A 20,071-nucleotide genomic window follows, 5' to 3' on the forward strand; every position below is an offset into this window, starting at 1 on the left:
TCATAGTTTTACTTCTAATTTTGAGAGAAATTAGTTGGTGTAGCAAGTTGTGAGTTGAAACATCTAAGTTAAAAAAAAAAAAAAAAGCAGTTAAAATCAAAAATCAGCAGCAAAGAATCCCCCCTGGAAATGATTTAAACCTCAATTTGAGCTACAGTGAAGGCTAAGCCTACCTTCGCATTTCTCCACATCTGGAACATTCACTAGCCATTAAAAACTCAGACCAATGCTGATGCACTGAACTGACCTCATAGTGTGGATACAATAACCAGACGCTTACGTTGATCTCTTACCAGAGTTGTCCTTTAAAATTACAAGACAATTCGATGTCACGAGGGCCAAAACTACACACTAACGGCTTCAACGTGGCGTCGAAAATAACTAGCGGTCAACAACAACCGAAGAGACTGCACGGTGTTAAATCTGGAAAATCCTGTACAAGAATTATTTCACGGAGTGCCCGAATATTGCGTCATGGGTGACTCCTACGACGTTGCTAATGAATCCCAACTCCTCAGCACACCTGCCCTGAATCCTTGCAAGTCACCTAACCTCATTGTCCTTCCATTTCCTCTATAGAGAAAAAAAAAAAAAAAAAGTCAACCTTAGGGGAATTTCGTGCGAAGCATCGGTATAACGTTTGACATTTCATGGGCCTGCAAGAAACGTTAAATTCCCCTCCCCGTCATTTAATTTTGCGATTCCTAGCTAGGTCTGTGCTTGTAAACCCCACGAGAACAGTAGAACATGGGCTCCACACACACAGGCACAGTAATCAAAAGACGATTTAACAATATTTTGAAATGTCACCAAGAAGATTTTTGGTATGTGCGTTTCAAGCTTGCTCCTGCTGACCGGGTGGATGCGGAAAAGAAGTTGGTACCTATCTGTTGTCATCATGTTGCTGAGAGTACATTTGTCTACTCTTTGGATGTGAATGTTCTATGCACTTAAGATTCTCAAGAAGTTACAAGTATTTTTAAAAAGATCAACAGTCTGTGATAGCAAGAAATTATTTTCTAGACAGAAGTAAAAATTATAGACCGGTCACCAAATCTAATGACTCCTAATTTGAGCTGGGTACCAGAGCGACCACGAAGAAATATTATTTCATCTTCCTACCATCTCTTCATCATTTGTTCCAAGGAAACAAGGGAAAATTCCGTTTCAGTCATCGGGATGAAGGCAGAACCCAAATTCTGGAGTTAGAATTCATTTATTGCCTATAATACATGTGGAAGGCCAAAAACTTGATCGACGCCTTAGCGCAGCTAATAAGCTAAACAAATTGCTTAGGAGGGAAGGTCACACTGTCAAATGCCCCCTTTTTTCCCAGCATTCTGTGGAGGACTTTTTTTCTTTTACCAACTACCAACACGTTCATACTTTTAAGGTCCTAACATGGTGTTTTAAATCTCCCACAGCTGTCCTGTGACTTACTCCCCCAATAAAAGCAAACCTCTCTCTAGTTAATTAATCCCACGTGGCTATAAACAAATATTCCAGAGAATTCAAGTTCTGCTTGTTGGTGAAAAGAGGAGAGAAAGGGTCACTCTAGCACAGTTCGCTGATCAAAGCAACTGACACGTTTCTTTGTTGGCAGCTAATGACGTTTCCTAATAAATGACCGTGTATACTCATGAACTTTCATGAAAATTCCAAAGGTGTGTTTCTCTAACGTCTTCAAGCGGATGAAGGCACGTAAAAGAACAACTCCCTAGCTAGGTAGGCAAGGTAAGATGATGGGTTCAGGCGTCAGAAATAGGTACATGAAGTAAAGTAATAAATGGCCTAAAAATTAGATTTTAATTCTTTCTCCAAACAGCCTGTTGAATCTTGAAGCTGACAAGCCCTTTTTTCATATAAAACAAAATCCTGCTTACAAGCTCATGTTCAGCTATGAAGTTGAAGACTATACATATCTATAAAGGAAAGAAATGGGACCCCATATATCGCCACTATAGCAAACCTTAAAAAAATGACTCTGGCTCTTGACAGCTTAAATTTTACATAAAAAAAAAAAATTTTGTTTGGGGGATTAAGGGCAAGAAATAATTTGAAAGGTTATGTTGTAGTCAACATACTCTAATAGAGATGATCTCCCCTACGAGGTTCTCCCAAGTCTTTGTTCCTTTCACTCCAGAGAGCCTATCAGGGAACATGCAAGATGCTTCTTAGCCATTCAAATCACCTAAGTCATGTTTATTTTGTACACACAACCCTCAGGGCACACCGGGTCAAAATCACCTCTGTACAGAGCTGAATTATCACTTAATTTCATTAAGTAACAATTGTTACAAACGCTAATATGATCAGCGCATCCAGAACTTTCCTGATGGGCACTTACATTTTTTTCTTACCTTAAAACAAACCTATCTACCATCAGCACAGCCTCCTAGCCTCCTGAATGAAGATCTGGTCTTTCATTTTGAGACAATGAAGGCAGAAGGGCTGAGGACAAAATGTCACTTAGAAAAAGGTTAAGTAAATTATAAATCTTTTAAGACACGTCAAAAACAAGCCCCCTCGCACTCAGTATGAAAGTTTGCTAAAAATGGCAAGGATGCAGAGTGCTGGTCCGAGCTGTCAATAATTTGCTTAAGAGTCTGAGCAAATCACCTTCCCCTCTGGGTCTCAAATTTCCTATTCAGTAAAATGAAGATATTTAAAGTTCGTGCTCTTGGTGGGGAAGGTGGAAATGTGTGCATATATTTTATGAAGGCTTGTGACACTACCAAAATGCTATGTGTGTGAAAAATGGGTTATGATCAGTGCTATCGTCGGAATGCTTGTGTCCTCCCCCAAATTCGTCAGGTGAAAGCTCATCTCCGAGGTGACAGTATTAGGAAGCAGGACCTTTGGGAGGTCCTGGGCATGGAGCCTTCATGAATGGGATAGGTGCCCTTATAAGAGACCCCACAGAGCGCTTCAGCCCCTCCCACCATGTGAGGACAGAGGAAGAAGTCGGCACTAGGCCCCAGAGCCCAATTATGCTTCACCCTGACCTTGGAATTTTATTGCCTCCAGAGCCGTGAGAAATAAATTCCTGTTGTTTATAAGTCACCCAGTCTATGATACTTTCTTATAGCAGCTTGAACAGATGAAAGCCATCAGTAAAGCTCTATATTCCTGCTAATTATTATCATAAAAACTTACACACCACCTTGCACCCTGAAGATTGACATCCAGTTGGTTTCCTGCTATAGTTGGATTTCTTTGTAGATATAATTAATGTACGATAAATGTGCAGTACCTTCAACACACGTGAAACTTGTTAAAAGTTAGAAATAAAAACTTGCAAAACAACATCCAAGTATTGACCAAAAAACATTTGCTGATGTTTTCAATTACACTTAGGATATGTTTTCAGAATAATGCATCAGCTCCGTAAGTAATGAGTGGGGGCAGAACTGAACCCTGAAAACACTTCAGATGAAGACGTAACTGTCAGAAAAATTACGCTTCGGTAGTTTTGCTCATGCAGAACTATTTCATAGCGTTGTGTTTATAGAAGACGCTCAGTTGTTTCCCTTGACCTACTTTTGATGGGTCATCTACCAACCCTTGGTGGTCCTGCTGGCCAAGACGTGCCCTATGCCAAACTCTAAGAAGAAGCACTTTCTAGAAACAATCAAACGCTAACCATCTCCCCTTTTACGCAGTGCTAAAAATATTTTAAAACTATCTTTTCAATAGAATTTAAGTCAATCTATGGAAGATCCATCACAGGCCCCTGAAGCTAACATGACTTGCAGTTGAGTGTTGGTTGAGGAAAACCATGTGGGAAGACTTCTTAGGTTCAATTTGCTAGGACAATATATCCACCTAAAACTCAAAAGCAAAAGTCAATAGTGACATAAAAGGATTACTAAGCCTCAGAAGCCAAATTAAAACAATTTCCTTGTCCCATCCTATATCTTGTGAGAATCATTTAAATATATAAGTCAAAGGCTCCTGGCTGGCTCAGTTGGTAGAGCATGAGACTCTTGATCTCAGGGTCTTGAGTTCAAGTCCCATGATGGGTATAGAGTTTACTTAAATAAATAAATTATATATATATATATATATATATATATATATATATAATATATGTATATATCATATACATATATTATATGTGTGATCATAATATATTATGTATATTAAATTTATATAAATATACATATATATATATTTAAATTCAGTTAGTTATGGAAGACTATTTAAGTAACCAGTTTCCTGCATATAAAAAAAAGCATTTATAAAACAGAAACTTGCACCAGGTGGAAATTATTCTCTTGCCACCACCATGGGAAAAAAAGTAACTTGAATTTTATGGAAAAGGGTAGAATTCTTGAGACAGAATAAATATTAAGATGGTCCAGTACCACAAAAGTGGTCTGAATATTGCTAAAGTTGAAGGTTGTAGCTGAGGACTCATTCTTTTTTCCTTCAGACTTGAGAAGTCTGAAGAGCTTAACACACAAACACTTACAATCACTTATACCACTTACTTTGGGTAGAACCATTTTTGTTTTGTGTTTGAGCACAGAAATAGGGGATATTTCTTTCAAGGAAAAAAAATTCAATTTGTTTATAAAGGTCTGTATTTTTTCTGAATTTTCTTATGTGTTCAGAACCTCATTAAACAGTTTTATCTAAGAAATCTCTCATGAATTTTTTTTTTTATTTTTTTAATGTTTTGTTGGGTTTTTTTTGAGACAGAGAGAGACAGAGCATGCGCAGGGAAGGGGCAGAGCGAGAGAGAGACAGAGAATCGGAAGCAGGCTCCAGGCTCTGAGCTGTCAGCACGGAGCCTGACACGGGGCTCGAACTCACGGACTGTGAGATCATGACCTGAGCCGAAGTCGGACGCTTAACCGACTGAGCCACCCAGGCGCCCCAGGTGTTGTTTTGTTTTGTTTTGTTTTTTTAATCAAGCAGGAATTCATTTCTACATTTATTGTCAGGGACAAATTACACAAAACAAAATTAGGACACATCAACTTTTTACAAAGCTACAGAAAGCAACATTTTACAAGACTTTGCTGGGAGTTTGTAAGTTGAGAAAGAGTTCAGGCCAGTTACAGGTTTTAAATGCCAACTTTGCTTTGGGAGGTCATGGTCAGCACGAGGTCATGGTGACTTGAAAACAGTCAGGGCAGAGATTCACTATGTTCACATAAAAGAGAGAGCAAGGACAAGAGTGAGGAGAATGAGATCAGAGAGGAAGTTTCTTATTTTGAATCAAGTCTCTCCACCCTCGCTATACCACTTCTTCTGAAAATCCACTCCTCCATCGGATCCAATCTGTATCTGCATCTTTTTTACTCATGGAAACTGCAGCCAGCTTTTCTAGCAAGATGCCTTCCGGGCACCCAAGAATGAGAGCTAGATATAGCTATATCTACACAGCTAGGTATAGCTGTGTAAGGTTTCTACCTGGACTCCACGGTGAGTGGCATTTTGAATCACGGAGCCCATGAAAATAGTTTCTCTGTTCTCCAGTGCTCAGAAAGGGGCACAGTTTGGGTGCGTGGAGCCCTTGAGCTGACTTGCTGCTCAGTCCTCTCCATAGACAGAAGACACTCTCCCTCTTCTAGAACTGAGGCTCTCAAATCCTCTGGCTCCTACCACGCAAAAACACAGGCCCTGACCCCCTGCCTTTGGTTTTAGTAAAAAAAAAAAAAAAACTAGCAATCTTTTTTTTTTTTTTTTTTCAACGTTTATTTATTTTTGGGACAGAGAGAGACAGAGCATGAACGGGGGAGGGGCAGAGAGAGAGGGAGACACAGTATCGGAAACAGGCTCCAGGCTCTGAGCCATCAGCCCAGAGCCCGACGCGGGGCTCGAACCCACAGACCGCGAGATCGTGACCTGGCTGAAGTCGGACGCTTAACCGACTGCGCCACCCAGGCGCCCCGAGCAATCTTTTAAAACATAGGAAGGCACAGCCCTAGTTACCTGGATAGAATCTAATCGATATTTTCGCCATTATGGAGGTTGTTCCTATAGTCACCGTAGGGTTTCTGGGAGCTCTCATTTACCCTTTCCTTTCTTCAGACCCTGAACTAAAACACTTACTAAAGTGTCTGGTTGGGTGCAGATGAGAGAGGAAAGGAGAAATGTTGGATCAAAAGGGGTTCTGAGTAAGAGAAGCAAAGAAGCACTGTCATGACCGACTTTGAGATTTCAGTCCTTTGAGGCCACCGATTTTCGCTCGTCCCCCACTCCCTCCAAATAGCTTTCAAGAACCCATCTGTATCTCGGTAGCGAGCAAAATTACTGGCAATTAAGTATTAGTATTTATCTTAGCCCACGTATTGAATTTTCAATGCCTCGATTTGCACAGGGTCACCCCTTACAATTGTCGAATCTTCGTTTCAGTAATCCTCGGTTGGTCAGTATCCATTAGTGTCGCCCCAGTCTTTGGAACAAAACTGCAAGCCCCAATTACAGCAGTGTCGCTCTTCAGAAAATGCAACCTTGCATAATGACATAGTTTCCAGGCATTCGCTACCCCCAAACCCCGGGGGATTACATGCACTGTATTCTCTCTCCAATCACTACATACTCCACAATGTCACCCACTTGCATTTTTTACTAATATGTTCACGTTTTTGTCACTACGTCAGTGAACACTACCACAATTCTGTGACAAGGAAAATCACTGGTATACTTAACTGGTATATACAACCAGACCACACCAAACCAAAAAAAAAAAAGACTAATATAGAATTTCTCCCATATGATCTAAAAGTTACTATATTTACAACTTCACATGCTATTCCTATTTATGTCTTCTTTCTCTGTGCTAATAATATCTAGGCACCTCCTATACAGGACGTACAAAGGTCCCATCCATTGCCAAGATTTTTATTCTGAAAACGCAAATCTGGATTAATTAACCATTTCATCTCCAACCAGGAGAACCGAGTTTTTAAGGATGACATCAACCAGATTACAATGAGGATGACTCCACGCACGTAGCAAAACGCAACATGAATGAATATGCCACGGCAGGTGTCCCAGGCTGGGGCATTATTCCCGGTTTGATTGCTGCTTCATGATATGATCAAGACCAACGACAGTCTCCTTTTGATTCTGTTTCCATTTCAGAATCAGAAGAAAATACATCTGCTTCACACAAATGCTGAGAACGAATCAGTGCTTCCTGACACGGTTAAATGTGTGGCCAGAGTATATTAACTGTACTCTTGAACAAGTAATTATCACTCTGAATTCAGGGCTGCAAAGCTCCCACAGGTTTATAAGCAAAGCAATCTATGATTGATTTTAAGGTAACCTGCAAAGTTAGAACTCATGAATTGTATCTGCAGACAAACTCTTCACCAGACCAACTGGGTTTATGATTACTGCGGCCTAAAAAAATACCCAAGTTACTGGTTAGCTGAAGCAAATATTAAGGTAAGAGAAAAGGGGGCGAAATTACCTTTAAGAAAGAATTTACAAGAGCACCGGGGTAGCTTAGTCGGTTAAGTATCAAGACTCCATGATTTCAGCTCAGGTCATGATCTCCCTGTTCCAGAAGGGGCCTCACACTGGGGCAGAGCCTGCTTGGGATTCTCTCTCCCTCCCTCCCTCCCCACTGCTCATGTGTGTGCGCTCTCTCTCTCTCTCTCAAAATAAATCAACAAACATTAAAGAAAAAGAATTTATAAAGAATGAAGAAACACGACATATTCAAAAACTATATTCGATAAGAACAGATATGCCCCAATATGCAGTGGGGCGCCTGGGTGGCTCAGCTGGCTGAGCATCCGACTTTGGCTCAGGTCATGATCTCCCAGTTCATGGGTTCAAGGCTCGCATGGGGCTCTCTGCTGTCAGCACAGGGCCCGCTTCGGATCTTCTGTCCCCGCTTCTCTCTGCCCCTGCTCACACTTTCTCTCTCAAAAATAAATAAAACATTAACAACAACAACAACAACAACAACAACAACAACAATTTAAAAAAGAATCCAACATGCAGAGTGGCCTCGAGAACTTCAAATGTTCAGAAATTATTCTAGAAGAGACTTAATCTTAATAAGAAAAGAACTGTTTTGAGGTGGGTTCAAGTAGGAGCCATGCACAGAGACAAGTGAACTAAAAAACCTCCTCTCGTCTAGCAGGAGAGAGACGACATACAGAGACAATTAAAATGAGAGCAAGCTGAGTAAGCTAAGTGTTACAAGGGGGTGAAAAACCATACTTTTCCCAGAAGAGATAACCTTTAGTTGGAGTAAGGGCATCAGGAAAGTTTGATAGAGGAGATGGGGTCTGAGATGGTAGAAATATCAAAAGTACTTATACACATAGTACTTACTCTCACTGTATATTGACTCATGAACTGTCTCATCAATCCTATGGAGAAAGAATTATTATTACTCCCCCCACTTTGCCCTGAGGAAACCAAGGCATGTTGTGGGTCAATAGCTCACCTAAGATCGTACAACTATTCCTCTGGAGGTGTTGGTGTGACCCCAAGCACGCTGGCACTTACATGAGGTCTCGACCATCATGATAACCTCCCGGGACAGATAGCTACACTAGCTATAGATGAAGACAGGAAAGTAGAAAGTCCAGTTAAGATTGTAAGAAAACCCTCTCGACATTGAGGAGATAGGTGAGGATGTATTTACTTGGAGGGAGGGATGATGGAATATAAATCTATAGGGCTGTCTAATAGAATGTATTCAAATGGCAGAAAGTAGAAAAGCAGCTCTTAGAGGAGTCGCAAAGGGGAAAAAAGTATACGTCTCAGAAGGCAAAGGAAAAGAGGGTTTCAGGAAGCAGTTTGGCGGGTCTGCATGCTGCTGCAAAAAGGCCAAGAGGGAAATTGTGTGACTCGATCTGGGGATAAGTTGCCCACTACTGACTCTGGAGTGACTCGGGTGGAGGAATGAAGATATAGGTCTCTCAGGAAGGGCTCACAGAGCGTAAGAGGAGCCAGGAGAGATATCCACAATGGTCAACAGAAAAGAGCGTTGCTACAGTAAAGGCAAAAGCCAAGACAAGAACTTGGAATGTTGTCAAGACAGAGTTTGTAAGGGTTTGGAAGAAGAGAAAATACCTATGGGAAGAGAGGAAGAAACAAAGAAGGAAGAAAGAAATGAAAGGAGAAACAGGAAGGAGAAATCACTGATTATTCAAGGTTCCGGAAGACTCACTCAGAAAGTAAGTCAAAATTGGGCTTGATAAAGCTTACTTACTATACAGATGGGGAGGGAGAGAAAGGAGTGAGGGCAAGTCCAAGTCCAGTGGCGTGCCCAGACTCAGCATCCACATCCCTCTCTTCCAAGTGAACACGGTCAACTCGGATTTATTCTGGAACAAAGATTCACTACCATCTCAACAGGATCTCTCTGCAGGGCACGTTAACTCATGAGCATTTGAAATAGTTGTTTACCTTTTAGTATTCCAGGTCTTTATTTTTCTAGTTATTTACCGTATCACTTAGCTTCTTTCATATTACAACCCTTAGGATTTCTCCAGCACACAGAGAAAAAAGGACAACCATTTCATCAATTAAAGTGTTAAAGGATGAACACAGTGACCAATAAACCTGGAGAGGTCTTATCGGAAAACAATTTGACGTGCCCAAGTTAAAGCAAATAGGTTCATCACATTATATATAAAAGGCTTGGAAATAAGGGAAGGCACATTTGGTCTCTAGACCCTTATTCTCAATGTAAATATAAAAAGGGCATTCAATCTTAAGAACTACTTTGCTACACTTACTCTTTCCTGATCATGCAATCTGGTCTTGATCTTTAATAAGCCATCCATCTGTATCATCCTTGCTTAGCCCTTGTATATTCTGTTGTATTGTGCAGGGAGCTTTAACAGTAACACAGATCTAGTCTCACTGGAGCACTGACCTAAAGCCCTTCTTCAAATTCTTCAACACGTATCTGAAGCCTCCAGAACAAAGGTTTTGTTTTACGGTTGTGAATCCACGATGGGTGCTCCATAAACATGGCAGACTTACTCCACACTGAGAAATGCAATTTTCAAATTATAAACGTATAAAATGAAAGAACCAGGAGTATAAATTTGGTTACATAAGCTCAGCTGTTACACAGCAGTAGAAATAAGTATGCTAAATTACAACCGAAATCCCCCATTCCATTAAATGAGACATGGCCAAGTTCCAGAGATCATCCACGGTGGCGAATTCTACAGCATTAGGGCCCATCACGTAATTAAGAGGAGGACGCACAAATCACTGCGAGACTTTTGAAGTTACTAAATGCGTATTGTAGAAACCAATTTTTCAAAGTATATCTCCAGTTGACTCTACAACTTTTAACCATACAACTGAATTTATGTGCTGCTATAAATATGACAGAGGACATTAAGCATGGCTTTGAATAGGAGGTTGACCGAATGCAGACCTTATGCAGAGGGTTTTTTTTTTTCCCCTCCCGTTTAAAACATCCTGCCACACGCAGCAGACCATCAGAAAACATGTATTATTCATTCTCATCAATAGCCTAATATGCTTTCTTTCAGAGTCTGCTGTGCATTTGCATCATTATTTATGTGCACTTAAGGAGTGGTCCTTTCAAGAGTCTTGGCTGCGACATTCTAACATTTGACTCCATATGAATCACCTGTTCTTTTCGCCAATAAAGCTAGTAAGTGAACCACAACCAACCCACGAAAGGCAAGCTAAGATCACTCCTGAACCACTCCTCCCGTCCACTACCGACCTGGGAAACTAATATGCCCTTTGACTGCCACTAACTGAAAGCTCTCAAGACAGAATTAAACAAAGCCCAGGGAAAAACAAAACAGAACAGAACAAAACAAAACAACAACTTCCAGAAGCTGAGATCTTCTGGGGGCTTACTGGTCAACTAGACAGATCATCCTAGGCTTGGAGCCATAACAGATGCGCTCAATGTGTAGTCCCCTGGACAAAGTCTGACTAGTAGCCAGGGAGAAGGGAGGAGACCCGGCGGTGCAGGGAAAAACCACAGTTTTATTTCCAGTATTTTCTATATCTAATCACGAAGGGCTGGTTCACACGTTTATGACCACTTAAAATTGCCACATATTGACATTTTAATGTACCTTTTTGTTCTGGCACCAATAGTAAATGTAGTGGTATTTCCAGTCCTGCTGCTATTTCAGTTTAATCATTTTCAAAGAAAACCATTATATATATTTTGAGAGAGTGTGTGTGTGTGCCCACACATGAGCGGGGCAGAGAGGGAGACACAGAATCTGAAGCAGGCTTCAGGCTCCCAGCTGTCAGCACAGAGCCCGACATGGAGCTTGAACTCACGAACCACGAGATCGCAACCTGAGCCAAAATGGGATGCTCAACCAACTAAGCCAGGTAGGCGCCCCTACAGGTCCTTGATTTTTAAGCAAAGAATTTGCCCTTTTTTCCCCCCTTGGTGCTATGCTTAGCGCAAAACAAAGAAGAGTTTAGGAAACACGGGCTGAATTAAGGAAGAATACATTGAATCCACAGGCAAACAGTAAAAGCGGACTCTTTTCAAGAGGCTACTGCAATGGTGAGCTTAAATAACACAAGGTCACCTTTAATGTCACTCGTAATGCGGCCCCCCACTCTTACAAGTGGAGTAGATCTCTCAATATTTCCCATCCAAGCATTCCCTCTCCACACTTGCCTTCTTCAAGTTTGAGTCTCCTGGCCACTTAATGAGCCATTGAATAATAAGAAAATATTGAAAGTCTGAGTCCCAGAGTGCTGTGAGATTGCAAAACATAACTGAGGGGTATTTGTTCCCAACCGGGAACTCCGAAAGCAAGACTACGTCTTTTATCTCCACTCCCGCTATGGTAAAAATTCAATCATTATCTCCTCGCGGAATGAATGAATAGGAACGATTTCTAATTGAAACAAGTGGAATTCAGTACCAACTTGCCCCTCATGTCGACGTCATTCAAAATCTTTTTATTTGGTGAAATTTAAAAACAACATGTCAAATAAAAGTAGTGAAATTTGAGAACAGCGGAATCATGCCAGGACCTTGTCAATGATGCAGACCAAGGGGTCTTTTTCCAGATTCACTCATGGGTCTAGCGTGGGTCCTAAGAATAGTATTTCTTAAGAAGCTAACGTGGTAGAGCTGAAGCCAGTGGCTCAGAGGACACTCACTGAGGAGTTTGCAGCCACACGGGAGTCGGCTAATGGTTTTGCCTCATCTATAAAAACTGAAACACGAAAATTCCAAAGACCAGTATGATTATTGGTAGCCATGAAGCAGAAAACGGGCATAGAAGAACACCTAGCTGGGTCTAACCCCGAGGTAAGGGGGGACAGAACAGGGTGGTGTCAGCCCCAATGAAATCTCGTCACCTACGGGGCCATCTTTGAGTTCTCTTTGCTGTCAGAATCACAAATACATTAGCATTATCACGACTTCTCTCCCTCCCAGAACCTCTCCAGCAGCCATATCCCCCCCCCACCTCCCTACCCCCCTGCTCTCCCCCCCAGCCCCATCATTAGTGCCACTGTTTAGCCACAGAAGGGGCACCACGCGAGCAGTCTGCAGAGAAGAGGAAGGTTCCAGACCAAAGAGCAGTGTTATCCGCTGCAGAGAAGCCCCCCCCCCCCGCCCCCCGCACCTACATCAGGCCTTAGGTGGTCCTTTGTTACTGCAGCAACTTTTCACACTGGGGGGACACACCGTAGGGCTCTGTAAACTCCCTTCTTACAGAACCAAAGCTTCGATTGTTGCTCTGGGTTTACAGCTCTCCCTGAGACAATGTGCTTTTCCGGGAGCACCCATTTTATAGAATTAGACAACAGATTTTCCTCTTCTACTTCAAATGGAGCTTTGATGGCTGGCCGGTGAGTTTTGAGCCCCCATCCAATATACCCTGTGGGGAGAAAGCACTTGGGCAATGGGGTCAGCAGGCCAAGTTCGGCTGTGTGAACTTGGGTGGGGAAGTTCACCTCAGCAAACTCCGTCTCACCGACAAAAGAAAAAAAGGGGGAGGGGGTAGGAGCGAGGTTGTTAATAGCATTAACTGCAGTACTGGCACGAGAGAGCAAAGTTCAGCTCATGACACACAGTAGGTATTCAGGAAATTTTCATTCACCTTTCTTTACCTCGTGAAAGAGAATGCCACAGGCCCAAAATGGAGTCATGTATGCTAGGCCGCGTCACCAAACCAGGGCTCAAGACCTAACCTACCTGCAGCTTCAACCTCCCCTTAGAAATGGAGGCTTCCCCGGGCCAGTAAGGAATTTTCTCATCCGTGCTAATGAAGTAATCTGTCACATGGGCCCCTTCTATGCCCCTAAGGAAGATGAAGTCATCCACAAAACAGGAGCCCTTCTCTGCCCACTAAAGGAAGAGGACCTTGCCCGAAATAATCCTTTCTTTTCTTTTGCTAGTAACATCCTTGCCCTACCGGCCTTCCTACAAAAACCTTCCATTTTGTACAATTCCTGGGAGCTCCCCTCTACTGGCTAGATGGGACGCTGCCTGATTCCCGAATGGGTTGATAAAGCCAATTGGATCTCTAAACTTTACTCGATTAGATTTGTGTTTAACAACCTGAAACCTTTTCTCAGCCCTGTTAGTAGGTAATTGGTGGTGACCTTGAATTTCAAGATTAGGTAAAATAGAGGGGGAATAAATCACTGTATTCAAAACAGGCAAACAAATGGAAATTGATTCAATTATGATCAAAAATAATCATTTTCCTTCACATTTAAATCCTAGACTAAAGCCTGCAATACTCATCATATAATGAGTAGGTTTTAAGAGCAAATGAATGTTACTAAATGTGCAAAATCTTACAATGATAAGAACAGACGCCTCGTGTTGAGAAAAGATGAATGCCAACAGGGAACACCAAATGACTAAGGGAGCCCAGTACGTACGGGAGAAAGTGCCAGAAAAAAAAAAAAAAATCAAACGGGAGAATGTGTCTTAAAATGTGCTTGAAAGCAACTTTGGGAAAGAGTATTTTCCAACTTCATATCCACCTCCCTTGTTTTAGGTAGATTGGGAGGTTGTGGCAAAGGGCCATGCATAATACTCAGTTTTGCCCATCTTACCTGTTTGGAGTTCAGTAAAAGTTTTAAAATGGAAATATCAATAGTCCCTTTTCCTAGGAATATTTTATTTTCCATGTATAAAATAATACATTCAAACACAGAATACAAGAAAGAGTTACCAGAAATCTTTCCTTGCTGTTAGTATAAAATTCAGGCAAGAAGTCGGCCATTTCTCTGTTTTTGTTTTTGTTTTTGTTTTTGTTTTTCCTATAGGCTTAGAAAAAGCAAGTTAAGAAAATAGATTACCCAAATCTGTGAGCAGTTTTCTTGGAATCAGGGAGCCACCAGGGAACGAGACATTGGATTCCAAGCCACACGAGTATCATCACAGTTGGGACTCGCCTGCTGACCAAGTGCTAAATATCATCCCAGCACGTGAACTTAAAACCGAGCACCTATTTCATGCCTCAGCAGTGTCCCTCTTGAAGGGTTCAAGCCATGCAAAACTCACCCCACTCTCCTTAGAAAAGGAACTAACACCATTAATTGCACATGATCGTGTGAACTGGAATCAACAACATTCTGTTCAACTTGGGTTTCAATCTCATTATGGCTGACGTGGAGAACAAAGGTAAAAGAAATGTAGAACAATTAAACTTCCTTACAACTTGCAACTTACAGCCCATTGACAAGGACTTGGGACCAGCAGAGTGACCTTCCTGCAGGAACTCAGGTGCCTGGAGGTTAACACTTGGTAAGGGCAAAGGGCAACCTTTGCTTGACATGAGACTGACCTCCAGGATCCTGTACGGTTTCTTTAACATAATCCCATTTGGAAGCTTCCTTTATCTCTATCCCCTCAAGATATATGTTAGCAACTGGCCCACTGATACACATCTGAAGTGTCTCATGACTAAGGTTTTACTAGGCAATAGTAAATGACTCCTCAAGGTCCTGGAACAAATTCCCTAGAGACTTAAACTATCCCTAACCCCTTCCTTCCCAGCTTGAAGTGTATAATCAGTCACTCCTCACAACTTTTTCCGCCCACGGGTCCTGTCCCCATGCTTTAACATCACCTTTGTGGCACTGAAGACATCTCAAGAATTCTTTCCTGTTTGCTCCCAGACCACCAACATTTCACATCAATGGTCACTACTAGAGATTTATGTTAAACAAGCCGCTTTTTAATTCTCCAAGGCTTGGTCATTTCGTTTGTGCTCTTAAGTGACTATCACTGTATCCCTTAGGTCTATAATTTTTGGTCTTTGCACAGATGTACAATAATCATGTGTGGATTGGATTAGATTGTATTGAGGACTCAAATCCACTTCCACGTTTCTTTCAGAAATGCCACAAATGTCCAGGCACTGTCCTTGGTTGCCTCGGAACTCCCATCCATAGGTCCGTCAAAGTCTAGACCCCAGGAAGATTACACCTTGTCAATTGGTCAAAGGTAGCAAGCAGATAAATAGTAGCTCGGGGGGGGGGGGCGGGGGGGGGAGCTGGATTCTGACAGTGTGGCTTAGGCAATTTTAACAAGTATACTACGATAAAAAGTCAATTATTTGGCAAGAGTTAGAGGAGAAAATACATAGTCAGTGGCCCACATCTTTCCTAATGAGGCTTTCTAGGCTCTCCTAGGGGTGTCTTTCAAAGTTCTGGTGCACCATCTGAGATGCAGAACAGGGCGGGTGGGAAGTCAGGCTGCTATCAGACAACTGATGATTCACTCAGTCTGACACAAATTCTTTCTGATGAACAGACCAAGGATCCTATCTACACTCAACCCAAATCTCCTATGTGGGTGTCTGGAGTTCCCCGTCTATAAGCCTACTCTGGTCTGGAGGACGGTGCTAAACAGAATGCACCATTGGCCCATTGGCGGTGTGAGTCTTAAGCGATCTTTAGTTTTGACAGACGTGTTTGAGGAGAGGGGTACTGTCTTAATGAGAAAGTCAAAGGCACACATATTGTCCACTTCAAACAGAAGGTGGGGATGATAGAGAAGACGTATTTAACGTGACAAAAATCGACCCGATTTCACAAGCTGGCAAAACTCAGCCTCGGTCAAGATTCTGAGAGTTCCACTACTCCTTCCTGTCACCAACCTTGCAGCCCCACAACTTCTGAACTTGTAACACGGAGAGCAGCGGGTTAGAAGTCACATTTCCTGACTGACACTAGGCATGGGCGTGGGGTGAGGGATTAGAAAACACAGAGCAGCCTTGCACCGCCACGATAACAGTCACCAGGTTCCAGGTGACTGTTAGGTATAAGGAGAATACAGAAGAAACGCTGGGAAGGGAATATTCACCTCTGACTCACGAGTCGGTTTCAATGGAGAAAATCCCAGCAGACTTACGATAGTATTAAGTGGGCAGATTAGTTTACTATGTCAAGAACGTGAGACCAAAAATTGATTCAGTTGAATCAAAGGGAAAGAGAATCTTTGTTAGGATGGCTTCCCCTAGCCCTGGTGACCGGACACTTGTCCCTCACATCTCTGGACCTGCAACATTTTTCTGTAAAACAAAGGGACTGAGCCAGTTCGTCTCTAAAACATGAGACGTCTAAGACACTAATTTGGTAAATACCAAGAGAGAAAAAATTTTCGTGTCCAGAATTACCGACGTGTTTGGAGCAATGGGTCCAAATAAATAAACATGTAAGTAGGAGCACTGCAGGTTAGAATAAATTACCATGTACAACTTAAAAAAAAAAAAAAAAATCAAAGCTATGCCGTCAGTCAGTTGGAAGAGAGTGAATTAAAATTTCCTAAGACCACCCATAAAAGAGGGGGCACCCATTAAAATAAAGGCCAGCTGTCAGAACACCGTTACTTTTTTTTAATGTCAACTGATGGACCAGTCAACGTGGCATATATGAAACAAAGACATCCGGCATAGATGGTGTGTTAAGCTTTATCCTGTCCACTTTTATATTGGAACTCTCATCTAATTTAAGCCTAAAATGTCTTAGGAATCAGTACCAGGCACGCCATATAGGAGAAAGTCATGATTCTGGATCACGTGACTCACACTCTGTGACAACTCGGATGTGGGATTTGCAATTCTTGTTCAAATGAAACTCGAGAAATAATTGTAGTTCTTCAAAACTGTCACTGAGCTCTTCACTATTCACTGAAGATTCATGGCAATGAACGCCCATTGAATTGAATGTTTTTATCAAACTACTTCATTTAACTGATTCACACAGATTTATTCCACTTGTAATGTAGCTCTGAAAAGTAGACTATGCTGAGATCCAGACCATCCTCTATGGCAGGCACAACGGACTCTTTATTTAGAATTAGCGGAACTTGACTGTGATGTGTGATTACAGCGGACTCTCGGGATTCCCCAAACCCAACCCTTCCGCTCCTCCAGTCACCTCAACTTTAGGAGAACTTTCGCACAAGGAGAAAATATTTTCTTTCCTATAAGTCATGAAGAGAGCCAGAGGTCAAACAGATACATAATAGCACTCAAAGGCAATGAGCGTGCCGGTGCTCAAGGTGTATCCTGAACCGTGCAATGCCTGCGATGAAAAGGAACACACAAAAGGTGAATTACAATTATTTTAGCAAACATTTGCTCTGTCTCTTACAAATCAATGAGAACCAACAGCTAGAAAGAACAGAGAATCTGCTTATGACTCTCCTACAAATTAATTACGCTCACTGGTCATAATCGGCACTTATTTGCACACAAAATACTAAAGTCCTCTTGGTGTGTTCTTCTAGAAGAGATTGCCCTTAAAATCATCTAGTTGAAATTACTAAAAACTCTCCACTGCAGGACAAATACAGATTTGAACAGATTGTAAAACTACCAACAAGCCAATTCCACCTTACAAAGCTTTTCCATGATAGCTGTGTACGTCGGCATTATACGAAGAAAAAAACACTAGATGAAGCAACTAAGTTGAAGGATTTTTCTGTTCCTTGAAGACTCCTTGAGGCGGTCTTCTTACCGCCCGGGAGTAAAATGCATGCAAATCTGCCAACAGTGTGAGGACCCACAACTCCTCTCATCCACAGATTCCAGTGTATCAGGATACACCCTGATGGTGATCAGAGCAACTCAGAAGTCTGTTTGGTGGTCAAGGTCCTCTGTGACTTCGGGGTTGACGTGGAAGTGACAGATGACGTTGAGACACTTGGAAGGACCTTGGTAACTCAGAATCCCATCAAGACTACACACAGGAAAATAAAATAGAGAACAAAACGGGGACTCCAATTTCACCCTTTTCATTTGTCCTCTCAGAACGGTCATCACACTTAGAAAAGATCGTTCTAGAGATAAGGTCAAGTTTAAGAACAAAATCAGCTACGTATTTTTTGAGGTCTGGAAACAAAGGGGAATAATTCACTACTTTCACAATTTTGTCAGATGATTTTACCTGCGGGCTTAAAAGCGGAAATTCTAGGGGCGCCTGGGTGGCTCGGTCGGTTAAGCGTCCGACTTCGGCTCAGGTCATGATCTCACGGCTCGTGAGTTCGAGCCCTGCATCGGGCTCTGTGCTGACAGCTCAGAGCCTGGAGCCTGTTTCCGATTCTGTGTCTCCCTCTCTCTCTGCCCCTCCCCCGTTCATGCTCTGTCTCTCTCTGTCTCAAAAGTAAATAAACGTTAAAAAAAAAAAAAAAAAAGGAGAAATTCTAAAATTCACCTTTCTTCTAGAGCAGGGGCCAGCAAACGGGGCCACCCCCTTGCTTTTTCAAATAAAGTTTCATTAGAACACATTGTTCTAATGTTAGAGAAAATTGTTGGGATGAGCACTGGGTGTTGTATAGAAGTCAATTTGGCAATAAATTATATTAAAGAAAGAAAGATAAAAATAAAGAGACCTTCCATTTCTCACACATGACAAAAAGAAGAGTAGGAAATAAGGTGTTGGAAGCCGATGGTGTCAGATCTAAAGAGGATCCTTTAATGCTCATGCTATCGCCATGCTGGACGGGTTAGGGACTTCTGACTAGTCGCTTAGTCTTGAAGGGCCAAAGTCTTCTAATTTTCAAAATAAAGATGGTATATCGTCATCTGGCGGCCGCATCCGGCGGTTTTTTGTTTGGTTATTTTTGTTCGTTCATTTTAAAAATGCCAATGAGCTACTTCGCATGGATAACATTAAGACAAACTATAAAGTTATATAGAATAAAGTTATATATATGTATACATAAATGGCTATTTTCAAAACAAAAAACAAACAAACACAGCCATGCCCATTCATTGTCGCACCCCCTCTGTTCTCAGGCTGCAAAAGCAGACTTGAGTAGTGGTGACAGAAATCACACGGCCGGCAGAGCCTAAAATGTTTGCTCTCTGGTCCCTTGAGGAAAAGTTGGCAGATTCCGGTCTAATCTAGTCTCAGATGAACATATTTAGCCAGTGCGAACAAGGTAGTCCTTTTTTTTTTTTTTTTTTTTTAATTTTTAAATTTTGTTTTTAATTTTTCAGAAATTAAAAAAATTTTTTTTTTTTTTTTAAATTCTTTGAGAGCAAAGGGACTTGGGTTGTTAGCAAGAGCACAGCTCTTACCAAGTCAAAATCTCCTGACAAGTCAACTTCTCAGGAGTCATGGTACTGAGGCACAAAATCCAGGGCAGAACCAATAAATGCACTTGGTTTCCAAGCCAGGGATCTAATCCCTTTCTGCCCCATGGCATGGAGTGAACTGCCGAACCTCGGCGAGCCTGCTTTCCATAAGCATAAAATGGGGATAATAACACCTTGATGTGAGAAAAGATTTATTCAGAGGATCTTTGAATGATGAATTGAGACAACAGGGATCTCAGTGCTTTCCTTGAGCTGGCGGCATAGTCTTGTGTGCCCTTCAGATTATATCACACCTAGCCTTTTCTGAAGTTAAAATGTTCATCTTTGTGATGCGTCCATTATATCAAACAACAGTCCAACGGTAAAAATGAAGCTAAAATAAAAACACACCTATTGCTTCCCTCTAATTTCCCACACACCTGTCTTTCTCACCGTTAAGCCTCAACCTAAGTTTCTCTCTTCTGTCCGTGACTTCCTTCAAATGTTCACGGAGGCATCACCTTTGGTCCTCGTCAACTCAGCTGTCTTGCTTTTCCTGAGAG

The 20,071-nt window shown here is 41.9% G+C and overlaps 1 protein-coding gene across 4 annotated transcripts in view; it reads right to left on the reverse strand.

Moving 5' to 3' along the window:
• The window catches only part of BASP1 (brain abundant membrane attached signal protein 1), a 56,009-nt gene that overhangs the window by 4,502 nt on the left and 31,436 nt on the right, over window positions 1–20,071 (reverse strand). The window contains exon 1 of one of the 4 annotated variants that reach the window (XM_045441485.1): window positions 8,308–8,340. The exons of the other annotated variants lie outside the window; for them this stretch is intronic. Within the exon in view, the coding sequence (XP_045297441.1) occupies window positions 8,308–8,340 (33 nt within the window). Of the gene's footprint in view, window positions 1–8,307; window positions 8,341–20,071 lie in introns of those variants that run through there. 4 annotated transcript variants of the gene reach the window in all.

This window comes from Leopardus geoffroyi, chromosome A1, assembly GCF_018350155.1.
Source record: "Leopardus geoffroyi isolate Oge1 chromosome A1, O.geoffroyi_Oge1_pat1.0, whole genome shotgun sequence".
NCBI lineage: Eukaryota > Metazoa > Chordata > Mammalia > Carnivora > Felidae > Leopardus > Leopardus geoffroyi.